General features: G+C 38.2%; 1 protein-coding gene across 2 annotated transcripts in view; it reads left to right on the top strand.

Moving 5' to 3' along the window:
- NPFFR2 (neuropeptide FF receptor 2) overlaps positions 1–13,995 on the top strand; it is a 127,832-nt gene that overhangs the window by 89,044 nt on the left and 24,793 nt on the right. For both annotated transcript variants that reach the window (XM_001158763.7, XM_054683020.2), the window contains one exon: positions 7,834–8,168. In XM_001158763.7, the coding sequence (XP_001158763.2) occupies positions 7,834–8,168 (335 nt within the window). The remainder of the gene's footprint in view (positions 1–7,833; positions 8,169–13,995) is intronic.

The raw sequence follows: 13,995 nt of genomic DNA, 5'->3' as shown, positions 1-13,995 counted from the left end.
GTGGGTCCCTGACCCCTGAGTCCCCTGACTGGGAGACACCTCCCAGCAAGGGTTGACAGACACCTCAAACAGGAGAGCTCTGGTTGGCATCTGGCAGGGGCCCCTCTGGGACAAAGCTTCCAGAGGAAGGAACAGGCAGTAGCCTTTGCTGTTCTGCAGCCTCTGCTGGTGATACCCAGGCAAATAGGGTCTGGAGTGAACCTCCAGCAAACTCTAGTAGACCTGAAGCAGAGGGGCCTGACTGTTAGAAGGAAAACTAACAAACAGAAAGGAATAGCATCAACATCAACAAAAAGGAAGTCCACACCAAAACCCCATCCATAGGTCACCAACATCAAAGACCAAAGGTAGATAAATACATTAAAATGAGGAGAAACAAGCACAAAAATTCCAAAAACCAGAATGCCTTTTCTCCTCCAAAGGACCACAACTCCTTGCAAGCAAAGGAACAAAACTGGATGGAGAATGAGTTTGACAAATTGACAGAAGTGGGCTTCAGAAGGTGGGTAATAACAAACTCTTCCAAGCTAAAGGAGCATGTTCTAACCCAATGCAAGGAAGCTAAGAACCTTGAAAAAAGGTTAGAGGAATTGCTAACTAGAATAACCAGTCTAGAGAAGAACATAAATGACCTGACGGAGCTGTAAAACACAGCACAAGAACTTCATGAAGCATAAACAACTATCAATAGCCAAATCAATCAAGCGGAAGAAAGGATATCAGAGATTGATGATCAACTTAATGAAATAAAGCGTGAAGACAAGACTAGAGAAAAAAGAATGAAAAGGAACAAACAAAGCCTCCAAGAAATATGGTACAATGTGAAAAGACCAAACGTTTGTTTGACTGGTGTACCTGAAAGTGACAGGGAGAATAGAACCAAGTGGGAAAACACTTTTCAGGATATTATCCAGGAGAACTTCCCCAACCTAGCAAGAAAGGCTGACATTCAAATTCAGGAAATACAGAGAACACCACAAAGATACTCCTTGAGAAGAGAAACACCAAGAAACATAATCATCAGATTCACTGAGGTTGAAATGAAGGAAAAAATGTTAAGGGCAACCAGAGAGAAAGGTTGCATTACCCACAAAGGGAAGCTAATCAGACTAACAGTCAATCTCTCTGCAGAAACCCTACAAGCAAGAAGAGAGTAGGGGCCAATATTCAACATTCTTAAAGAAAAGAATTTTCAACCCAGAATTTCATATCTAGCCAAACTAAGCTTCATAAGTGAAGGAGAAATAAAATCCTTTATAGACAAGCAAATGCTGAGAGATTTTGTCACCACCAGGCCTGCCTTACAAGAGCTCCTGAAGGAAACACTAAACATGGAAAGGAAAAACTGGTACCAGCCACTGCAAAAACATACCAAATTGTAAAGACCATCAATGCTATGAAGAAACTGCATCAACTAACAGGCAAAATAACCAGCTAGCATCATAATGAGAGGATAAAATTCACACATATCAATATTAACCTTAAATGTAAATGGGCTAAATGCCCCAAGTAAAAGACACACACTGGCAAATTGGATAAAGAGTCAAAATCCACTGGTGTGCTGTATTCAGGAGACCCATCTCACTTGCAAAGAAACAAATAGGCTCAAAATAAAGGGATGGAGGAATATTTACCAAGCAAATGAAAAGCAAAAAAAAAAAATAAATAAAAAGCAGGGGTTGCAATCCTAGTGTCTGATAAAACAGACTTTAAACTGACAAAGATCAAAAAAGATAAGGAAAAGAATTACATAATGGTAAAGGGATCAATGCAACCAGAAGAGCTAACTAACTTAAATTTATATGCACCCATACAGGAGCACCCAGATTCATAAAACAAGTTCTTAGACACCTACAAAGAGACTTAGACTCCCACGCAATAGTAGTGGGAGACTTTAACGCCCCACTGTCAGTATTAGACAGATCGATGAGACAGAAAACTAACAAAAATATTCAGGACTTGAACTCAGCTCTGGACCAAGCAGACCTAATAGACATCTACAGAACTCTCCACCCCAAATAAAGAGACTATACATTCTTCTCAGCACCACGTCACACTTATTCTAAAATTGACCACATAATTGGAAGTAAAACACTCCTCAGCAAATGCAAAAGAACAGAAATCATAACAAACAGTGTCTCAGACCACAGTGCAGTCAAATTAGAACTCAGGATTAAGAAACTCACTCAAAACTGCACAACTACATAGAAACCGAACAATCTGCTCCCAAATGACTACTGGTTAAAAATTGAAATTAAGGCAGAAATAAGTAAGTTCTTTGAAACCAATGAGAACAAAGACACCACGTACCAGAATCTCTAGGACACAATTAATAGATCTTCCTGCTTTCTCCTGTGTGCATTTAGTGCCCATAAGAGAAAGCAGGAAAGATCTAAAATTGACACCCTAACATCACAATTAAAAGAACTAGAGAAGCAAGAGCAAACAAATTCAAAAGCTAGCAGAAGACAAGAAATAACTAAGATCAGAGCAGAGCTGAAGGAGATAGAGACATGAAAAACGCTTGAAAATATCAAAAATCCAGGAGCTGGTTTTTTTGAAAAGATTAACAAAATATGTAGACCACTAGGCACATTAATAAAGAAGAAAAGAGAGAAGAATCAAATAGACACAATAAAAAATTATAAAGGGAATATCATCACTGATCCCACAGAAATATAAACTACCATCAGAATACTATAAACACCTCTGTGCAAATAAACTAGAAAATCTAGAAGAAATGGATACATTCCTGGACACATACACCCTCCCAAGACTAAACCAAGAAGAAGTTGAATCCCTGAACAGACCAATAACAAGTTCTGAAACTGAGGCAGTAATTAATAGCCTAACAACCAAAAAAAGCCCAGAACCAGATGGATTCACAGCCGAATTCTACCAGAGGTACAAAGAGGAGCTGGTACCGTTACTTCTGAAACTCTTCCAAACAATAGAAAAAGAGGGACTCCTCCCTAACTCATGGAATGAGGCCAGCATCATCAGGATACCAAAAGCTGGCAGAGACACAACAAAAAAGAAAATTTCAGGCCAATATCTCTGATGAACATTGATGCAAAAATCCTCGATAAAATACTGGCAAACCAAATGAGGCAGCACATCAAAAAGTTTACCACCATAATCAAGTTGACTTCATCCTTGGGATGCAAGGCTGGTTCAAAATATGTAAATCAATCAACGTAATCCATCACATAAACAGAACCAATGACAAAAACCACATGATTATCTCAATAGATGCAGAAAAGGCCTTTGACAAAATTCAACAGCCCTTCATGCTAAAAACTCTCAATAAACTAGATATTGATGGAATGTATCTTAAAATAATAAGAGCTATTTATGACAAATCCACAACAAATATCATACTGAATAGGCAAAAACTGGAAGCATTGCCTTTGAAAACTGGCACAAGTCAGGGATGACCTCTCTCACCACTCCTATTCAACATAGTGTTGGAAGTTCTGGCCAAGGCAATCAGGCAACAGAAAGCAATAAGGTGTATTCAATTAGGAAAGGAGGAAGTCAAATTTTTCCTGTTTGCAGATGATATGATTGTATATTTAGAAAACCCCATAATCTCAGCCCAAAATCTCCTTAAGCAGATAAGCAACTTCAGCAAAGTCTCAGGATACCAAATCAATGTGCAAAAATCACAAGCATTCCTATATACCAGTAATAGAAAAATAGAGCCAAATCATGAGTGAACTCCCATTCACAATTGCTACAAAGAGAATAAAATACCTAGGAATACAACTTACAAGGTATGTGAAGGACCTCTTCAAGGAGAACTACAAACCACTGCTCAAGGAACTAAGAGAGGACACAAGCAATGCTCATGGATAGGAAGAATCAATATCATGAAAAATGGCCTTCCTGACGAAAGTATTTTATAGAGTCAATGCTATCCCCATCAAGCTACAACTGACTTTCTTCACAGAATTAGAAAAACTACTTTAAATTTCATATGGAACCAAAAAGAGCCCATATAGCCAAGACAATTCTAAGCAAAAAGAACAAAGCTGGAGGCATCACGCTACCTGACTTCAAACTGTACTACAAGGCTACTGTAACTGTACAGTTACAGTACGGTTTGGTACCAGTAAACAGCATGGTACCAGTACCAAAACAGATATATAGACCAATGGAACAGAATAGAGGCCTCAGAAATAATGCCACACATCTACAACCATCTGATCTTTGACAAACCTGACAAAAACAAGAAATGGGGAAAGGATTCCCTACTTAATAAATGATGCTGGGCAAACTGGCTAGCCATATGCAGAAAGCTGAAACTGGACCCCTTCCTTACACCTTATACAAAAATTAACCAAGATGGATTAAAGACTAAATGTAAGACCTAAAACCATAAAAACCCTAGAAGAAAACCTAGGCAATACCATTCAGGACATAGGCATGGGCAAAGACTTCATGACTAAAACACCAAAAACAATGGCAATAAAAGCCAAAATTGACAAATGGTATCCAATGAAACTAAAGAGCTTCTGTGCAGCAAAAGAAACTATCATCAGAGTGAACAGGCAACCTACAGAATGGGAGAAAATTTTTGCAATCTATCCATCTATCCATCTGACAAAGGGCTAATATCCAGAATCTACAAGGAATTTAAACAAATTTACCAGAAAAAACAACCCCATCAAAAAGTGGGTGAAGGATACGAACAGACACTTCTCAAAAGAGGACATTTATGAGGCTAACAAACATATGGAAAAAAAGCTCATCATCACTGGTCATTAGAGAAATGCAAATCAAAACTACAATGAGATACCATCTCACGCCAGTTAGAATTGCAATCATTAAAAAGTCAGGAAACAACAGATGCTGGAGAACATGTGGAGAAAAGGGAATGCTTTTATACTGTTGTGGAAGTTTAAATTAGTTCAACCATTGGGAAAAGAAAACCTCCAACCTCTCAACTATGTATATAGAAAGTTCAAGGAAAAGATCTCAGGTAATGCTACAAAAATTGGGAAGTATAGGTGGTCTATTGATTTCCTATTAGTGCGGTACCAAGTTGTCACACTTAGTGTCTAAAATAGCACACATTTGTTATCTTGTAGTTCTGAAGGCCAGAAGTCTGGAATGGTTTCCACTAGGCTAAAATCAAGATATTGGCAAGGCTGCGTTCTTTTTCTTAAGGCTCTACAGAAGAATCTGTCTTCTTGCTTTTCTTTTCCAGCTACTACAGGTTGTCTGCATTTCTTGGCTCATGGTCCTTTTAATCTTTAAAGCCAGCAAAGGCCCATCAAGTTGGTCTCACCTGGAAGAGCTCTAATACTGATGCTTGTTTGTCTCTTCCACTTTTAAGGACTCTCACGATTACGTTAAGCCCACCTATATAACCAGGATATCCTATTTTAATATAAGCTAATTAGCAACCTTAATTCCCCTCTGTCATGTAAGCTAACCTATTCAGAAGTTCTGGAGATTTGGACAGAGACACTTGGGAAGCCATTGTGCTGCTGACCATAGGTGGTAGGAAGTTTAAATTTTATAGCTAAGGACAATAAGCATTCATTCATTTCTGAGGTAGATTAATATTGAAATATTTTACATTTATGGAATTTTTCTAATTTAGAAATTTTCTAATATTTCCTCAGGATAAGATTATGCATTTTTGACAAAAATATTGCTAAACTGATGTTGAATTCTCATGCATTACATCAAGGAGCATATGATATACTTGCATCTCATTATCCAAAATGTTATCTTGGATCATTTAACTATGGTAGAATCTGCCCAGTTTTTTCGCTGAAAAGTTACAATTTTAACTTTGAAATTAATAAAGTATCTTGTGGGTAGATAATTTCAGACTACATAACTATCCTGTTTCAAATTTTTGTCCACTGCTTTAAGCAGTCATTTATAATTCTTTGCTGGAACACACCAACAGTGTGGGGAGGTCAATTTTATAAGCCCACTGTCAAATTCATTTTCATTTATGGGCAGATATAACCTTCTTTTCAGTTAATTAACAAGGTGTGCAGAAAAGAGATAACAAGCAGGCCTGAGGCTGCTACCCTTAGAAAAGCCTGCTTGCTAAGTTGGCTCTTGGTTGGAGTCTGGGAACTTAAATAATAAACACTTCCTATACTGATACACAGGTTTACTTAAATGATGAGTGGCTCACTATGCCTAGACTGTTTGTACAAACAACATGGTTTATGCTGAATATCTACTTTCTATCTGGGAGTCTGGAATTTTGATATAGGCTAGGAAGAAGATCCCCACTTGATCATCCTCCAGGAAAAACCCTGGGTGTTGAGTCTCTAGTGAGCTTCCCTGGTTGACAATACTTTACATGTGTTTTCACAATTTGTTACTGGAGGAATTAGGCATGTTCTATGTGACTCCACTGAGATTAAGTGCATGGGGCTTATGCTAATTTCCTGCAGTCTTCACCCCATGTACATTTTGCATTCCTGATTTTGTTTTGCATCCTTCACTTTAATAAATATTAGTGTGAATGCATTATATGCTGGGTCCTGCGAGTCTTTCTAGTGAATCACCATACCTAGGAGTAGTTGTGGGGAAGCTGTCTACATTAAGACATATAGGCCGGGTGCGGTGGCTCACGCCTGTAATCCCAGCACTTTGGGAGGCCGAGGCAGGCAGATCACGAGGTCAGGAGATCGAGACCATCCTGGTTAACACAGTGAAACCCCGTCTCTACTAAAAATACAAAAAAAATTAGCCGGGCATGGTGGCGGGCGCCTGTAGTCCCAGCTACTGGGGAGGGTGAGGCGGGAGAACGGCGTGAACCCGGGAGGTAGAGCTTGCACTGAGCCAAGATTGTGCCACTGTGCTCCAGCCTGGGTGACAGAGCCAGACTCCATCTCAAAAAAAAAAAAAAAAAAAAAAAAAAGTCATACAGATTCTAAATAATTTCTTGATACATTGTGTATGAATAGAATTATGCTAAGTGAAACCAAGACAAGTAACCTAGCCCTATATTAAGAGACTCACAATATGGTGGTTGTGTCTGCATACAGAAATATATAAAAATAATATTCAGGCCACGCACGGTGGCTCATGCGTGTAATCCTAGCATTTTGGGAGGCTGAGGTGGGTGGATCACTCGAACTCAGGAGTTCAAGACCAGACTGGGCAGCGTGGCAAAACTCCATCTCTACTAGAAATACAAAAATTAGCTGGTCATGATGGCATGCACCTGTGGTCTCAGCTACTTGGGAGTGAGGCAGGAGGATCACTTGAACCTGAGAGATCAAGGCTATAGTGAGCTGAGATGGTGCCACTGCACTCCCGTCCAGGTGACAGAGTGAAACCCCTGCAAAACAAATTAATAATATTAAATTAATTGAGTCAGAGCAGAATATGGCAAATACAAGAAGTTATTTCTTTAGGAGTTTCAAAAATGTAGACCTCGTGTCTTGTTCAGATTATCAGGAAAGCTAGAGGCATGTGAGTTAGCTTTAAATTAATAAGTGGGTCTTGACGGAATATGATACCTGGAGGTAGAGGGAAGGAGAGTTTTGGAAGGCAAGGGAAATGGATAGAGTGCATGCCAAAAGAAGTGAAATATAGAGTGTATTAGAAATAAAATATAATAATAACCATTACTTATGGCACAAATTGGAATTTTCAAATGCTCTTGGTTAAAATCCTAATAATTTGAGTGCCTTATTTATAATTCAGTTTTACGTAAAACTTATAGATTATTATAGAAAGACCACAAAAATTCCATGGCATTTTACAAGTGTTCCTCTTAAACTCAGGCACAGAATTTATGCTTTACTGGTTCCTAATTATGTTTTTCTTTTCTGTCTCTTCTTTATTAAGGTTCATCATGAATGAGAAATGGGACACAAACTCTTCAGAAAACTGGCATCCCATCTGGAATGTCAATGACACAAAGCATCATCTGTACTCAGATATTAATATTACCTATGTGAACTACTATCTTCACCAGCCTCAAGTGGCAGCAATCTTCATTATTTCCTACTTTCTGATCCTCTTTTTGTGCATGATGGGAAATACTGTGGTTTGCTTTATTGTAATGAGGAACAAACATATGCACACAGTCACTAATCTCTTCATCTTAAACCTGGCCATAAGTGATTTACTAGTTGGCATATTCTGCATGCCTATAACACTGCTGGACAATATTATAGCAGGTATGTCGGCCTTTGTGCAGTTCGAAGATAATATGAAATATTTGTCCCATATTTCAGCAGCCATTGGCAGGGCTGTTCATTCATTCATTTATTTACAGATATTTATGGAATTCCAGGAACTGATCCAGGCACCTGCCCTCATTGGATCTGCATTCTGAAGGACTAGATGGACAATAAACAAATAATTATATAATTAGAGAATGAGAAGGATTCTGGAGGAAAGTAAAAGTGATATAATAGAAACAGAAAGTGGAGGCTGCTATTTTTATAGAGTATTCACTGGAGGTCATGAGAAAATAAGATTTAGTATGTCTTACCTGAAGCCTTTGAATTTTCTTAATAAAGTTCAGGGCACATGTAAGATGATAGAAATATCACTATGAACTGTAAGGTCCAAAGAACTGACACATCTGATTTGAGTTAATGCAATGTCTTCAGTCTGACATAAGTAGAAATTTAGGCCCTCATGTGGTTAGCTAGAGAGATTTCCAACAGTTTTTGAGAGAAGATGCAACAATATTAATGATTTTTCAAAAAGTGGTAGTTTATGTGTGCAACGTAAGTTTACATTGTAAAGCTTAGGGTAGCACCCTATAGTACTTCTGGGCCCACAGAAGTACTTTACCTTACTGCATAGATCTGAGTTTTTGTGATGTTTATCATTAAAAAAATTTTTATTGAGGTTGTGATGAAAGGACCCTTCCCTTGACCCCTTCTCGGGACTGGTGAAGGGGCGGCTCCCTTACTCCACCTGCAACTCTCAAGCCCCTTGTGGGAGGGGGAGCATGCAGGTGAGAGGGTGCAGGAGCTAGGGCAAGTGCTTTTGGGTGCCAGCAGTAACTAATCCTGTACCAGCCCCAGGGCTGTGTCTAGATGTTGCCTGTGACCCCTGGAGCCCCAGAAAGCAGACAGCTAAGTGTTAACCAGCTCAGTGGAGGGTCAGGGTGACAGCATTTTGCACCTGCCCTCTTGGTACCTGAGTTCCTGTCTGGTATTCAGGAAGAATCAGGTTGCATGAACGAATTTAAGGGTGGTGAATGTGGAGGATTTTATTGAGCGGTGGAAGTGGCTCTCAGCAGGATAGAGAGCTGGAACGGGGATGGAGTGGGAAGATGATTGATGGTCCCCGGCTGAACTCCTCTCCAACCATAGTCTCCAATGCCCAGCTGTTTTTTTTCTCGATGTTCAGATGCTTCTTGTCTTTCCTTCTCTGCCACACCACTCTGCTGCTGTGCCATTGGAACCTGGGGTTTTTATAGGTATAGGATGCGGGGCGTGGCAGGGCAGGGTGGTTTTGAAAAAGGCAACTTTCAGGTGGGAAAACAGGCTTGCATGTTCTCACTTAGAGCCACAAGGTCCAAGCTTGAGGGTGGAGTCCTTGCCAGGGACTCTGCCCTTTTCTAACTAGTATTTCCTTGCCTCATGTCCATATCAGTTACATTATCAAGATACTGTGCTAAACAAAAAGAGGGTGTACAAATTGATAAAAATTATTGTTATCACTCCCAGACAAGTTTTTTTTAATTTAACTTCTATTTTTAATTCAGGGGTACATGTACAAGTTTATTACACAGGTAAACTTGTGTCATGGGGGTTTGTTGTACAGATTATTTTGTCACCCAGGTATTAAGCCTAGTACCCATTGGTTTTTTTTTCCTGAGTCTCTTCGTCCTTGCTCCCTCTATCCTCTGATAGGCCCCAGTACGTGTCGTTCCCCTCTATCTCATCATTAGCTCCCACATATAAATAGTAACATGTAGTATTTGGTTTCCTGTTCCTGCATTAGTTTGCTGCAGATAATGGCCTCCAGCTCCATCCATGTTCCATCAAAGGACATGAGCTCATTCTTTCTTATGGCTACATAGTATTCCATGGTGTATATGTACCACATTTTCTTTATTCATCTACCATTGATGGGTATTTAGATTGATTCCGTGTCTTTGCTATCGTGAATAGTGCTGCAATGAACATACACATACATGTGTCTTTATAATAGAACAATTTATATTCCTGTGGGTATATACCTAGTATTGGGATTGCTGGTTCTGTCTTTAGGTCTTTGAGGCGTAGCCACATTGTCCTCCAGAATGGTTGAACTCATTTACATTCGCACCAACAGTGTGAAAGTGTTTATTTTTCTCCACAATTTCGCCAACATCTGTTACTTTTTGACTTTTTAATAGTAGCCACTCTGACTGGTGTGGGATGATATCCCATTGTGGTTTTTATTTGCATTTCTCTAATATTCAGTGATGTTGAGCTTTTTTTCATATGTTTGTTGGCCACATGTATGTCTTCTTTTGAAAAATATCTGTTCATGTCCTTTGCCCACTTTTTAATGGGGTTGTTTATTTTTCGTAAATTTGTTTAAGTTCCTTTTAGATGCTGGATATTAGACCTTAGTCAAATGTAAAGTTTGCAAAAATTTTCTCTCAGTATGTAGGTTGTCTGTTTACTCTGTTGATATTTTCTTTTGTCATGTGGAAGCTCTTTAGTTTAATTATTAATAGATTCCATTTGTAAATTTTTGCATTTGTTGTGATTGCTTTTGGTGTCTTCCTAGTGAAATTTTTGCCTGTTCCTATGTCCAGAATGGTATTGCCTAGTTGTCTTCCAGAGTTTTCATAGTTTTGGGTTTTACCTTTAAGTCCTTAATCCATCTTGAGTTAATTTTTGTATATGGTATAAGGAAGGGGTGTGGTTTCAATCTTCTGCACATTGCTAGCCAGTTATCCCAGCATGATTTATTAAATAGAGAGTCCTTTCCCCATTACTTGCCCATTGTTTTTGTCAGCTTTGTTGAAGGTTAGATATTTGTAGGTGTGTGGACTTGTTTCTGTGTTCTCTATTCTGTTCCATTGGTCTATGTGTCTATTTTTATACTAGTACCATGCTGTTTTCATTACCATAGCCTTGTGGTATAGTTTGAAGTTGGGTAGCATAATGCCTCCAGCTTTGTTCTTTTTACTTGGGATTGCTTTGGCTATTCAGGCTCTTTTTTGCTTCCATATGAATTTTAAAATAATTTTTCTAGTTCTGTAAAGAATGTCATTAGTAATTTAATAGGGATAGCATGGAATCTATAAATTGCTTTGGGCAGTGTGGCCATTTTCATGATATTGATTCTTCCTATCCGTGGGCATGGAGTGTTTTTCTATTTGTTTGTGTCATCATGGATTTCTTTGAACAGTGTTTTGTAGTTCTCCTTGTAGAAATCTTTCACCTCCCTAGTTAGCTGTATTCCTAGATATTTTATTCTGTTTGTGGAAATTTTGAATGAGATTGAGTTCCTGATTTGGCTCTCGGCTTGACTGTTGTGGATGTATAGGAATGCTAGTGATTTTTGTACATTGATTTTTTTTTTTATCCTGAGACTTTTAGGAAAGTTATTTTGCCAACAAAAAGTGCTCTCAATATTTTGTCCCATACATATTTTAAATTACATTAATTATTTTAAAGTTCTTGCATACAAATTACCCATCCTTGGCCAGGCAGAGTGGCTCACACCTGTAATCCCAGCATTTTGGGAGGCCAAGGCAGACAGATCACTTGAGGCCAGGAATTCAAGACCAGCCTGGCCAACATGGTGAAACCCCATCTCTACGAAAAATACAAAAATTAGCCTGGTATGGTGGCGTGTACCTGTAATTCCAGCCACTCAGGAAGCCGAAGCATGATAATCGCTTGAACCCTGGAGGTGGAGGTTGCAGTGAGCCGAGATCATGCCACTGCACTCCAGCCTGGGTGACAGAGAGAGAGACTCTGTCTCCAAAAATAAAAAATAAAAATTACCCATCTTTAGCTCTTTGTTTGCATTCTCAGGAGGCAGCCACCTTCAGCAATTCTTGCGCTTTTTTTTGTAATTACTGCTATATTTCTAAGTAACATGTTTTCAATATTTTTTCTTCCAACTCTCATAGCCGTAAATTGAGTTGTCATCAACTTTCACCACATCAGCACAAACATACATTCATACATTTCACCTTCTCACATTCTCCTGGTATAATTATATCACAATTTTTGTTTGAATCAACATACAGAATATACATTCTTATTTTACATATATCTTATCCCTGCTGAGCCTTGGAAAGTGCTGTATCAATTTCTCTCTTATAAAATGTTTCTCATTTTCCTAGATTTATTAAGGGTATATTTTGATTTGCTTAGTTTGGGTGTGTACCCATTAGTAATGTATCCTCAAATTCGCTTCCAGAGGTGTTACTCTCTTGTCAATACCTTTAAACATATCAGGTATCTATAAATATACCTGCAGGTACATTTCCCGGTGTTTTCTGTTCTCTTATCTTTATAGGAACACGTTACTCCCAGGGCAGAGCAGCTCCTGCTCTGGGATACCCCTTCACTGATACCCTAACAACTCTCTTCACCTCTCTTTGTGTACAACCCCATTTTCTGGATGCCATGTCCCCTTCTTTTTTGGCTTATTCCTTTCTGAGAAATGGTTTATTGAGATGAAACGTTTGAGATCTTATTTGTCTGCAAGTATCTTTATTCTGCCCTCACCCTTAATTATTAGTTAGCTGTATGAAGAAGTCTAGGTTGGAAATTTCTTCTGTCAGAATTTCAAAGGAATTACTCTATTGCTACTGCTATAAAATATGGTATTACTGCTGAAAAAACATGATATTTAATTCTTTCTTCTTTTGCCTATGATTTGTATTTTGTTTTTCTTACGGAAATCTTTTAGAACTTCCCTTTATCCCTAATATTCTCAATTCCATGAAACTATGCTTTGAAGTAAGCCTTTTTATTTTGTATTTATTGTGCTGGATATAAATTCGGGCTTTGCAATCTGAAAATGAGTGGCCTTTAATCTTAGGGAATTTTCTTGTGGAGTTCTTTTCTGTTTTTTTTTTCTTCTACTCATATTAATCAGATATTAGAGATTCTGGATTGCTCTTTTAATTTTTTTCATCTTTTTACTTTAATTTTTTGCCCCTCATTCTTCTATTTTCAAAGATTGTCTCAACTTTCTCTTTTAAACTTTATGTTGAACTCCTCAATACTGTTACCGCATCTTAAATATTTTGAGTTATTTTTATTTTCTGCAGATTTCTGTAGTTCCCACCATGATACAACAGTATCATGATACAAGCAGTATCATGCACATGTTTCACGGACAAAGTGCATTGTATCTCTGGTGTTATTAGTAATAGTTTTTTCTGTTTTCTATTTTTCATATATCTGACTCAATTTGGTTTTCCTATAAGTATTTTTCTTCCTATGTGTGTTAGTCTTTTTCTTTTATGTTTGAGGATTCCCTAGTGTTAACTGCTTATTTTTCATTGTATTTAAAAATTGTTCTAATTTGTTTTTTTTAGTTAATATGGGTACATATGTGTATATTTATGGGGTATATATGATGTTTTGATATAGGCATATAATGTGTAATAATCATATTAGGGTAATAATCATATTAGGGCATTTGGGATATCCATCACCTCAAGCATTTATCATTTCTTTATGTTAAGAACATTTCAATTCTACTCTTAGTTATTGCTAAATATACAATAAATTATTCTTGACTGTAGTCACTCTGTTGTGCTATCATATACTAGCTCTAAGGCTAGGTGCAGTGGCTCATGCCTGTAATTTCAACACTTGGGGAGGCCAAGATGAGAGGATTACTTGAGCCTAGGAGTTCAAAACCAGCCTAGGCAACATAATGAGACCCCATCTCTACTAAAAACTTTTTAAAAAATAACTGGTGTGGTGGACTGCACCTGTATTCCCAGCTACTCAGGAGCTTGAGGTAGGAGGATGGCTTGAGCCTGGGGACACGGTGGTGGTATGAGCAGAGGGGTTA

The sequence above is a fragment of the Pan troglodytes genome, chromosome 3 (assembly GCF_028858775.2).
Source record: "Pan troglodytes isolate AG18354 chromosome 3, NHGRI_mPanTro3-v2.0_pri, whole genome shotgun sequence".
Taxonomy (NCBI): Eukaryota; Metazoa; Chordata; class Mammalia; order Primates; family Hominidae; genus Pan; species Pan troglodytes.
This window is presented reverse-complemented; position numbering and strand designations above follow the sequence as displayed.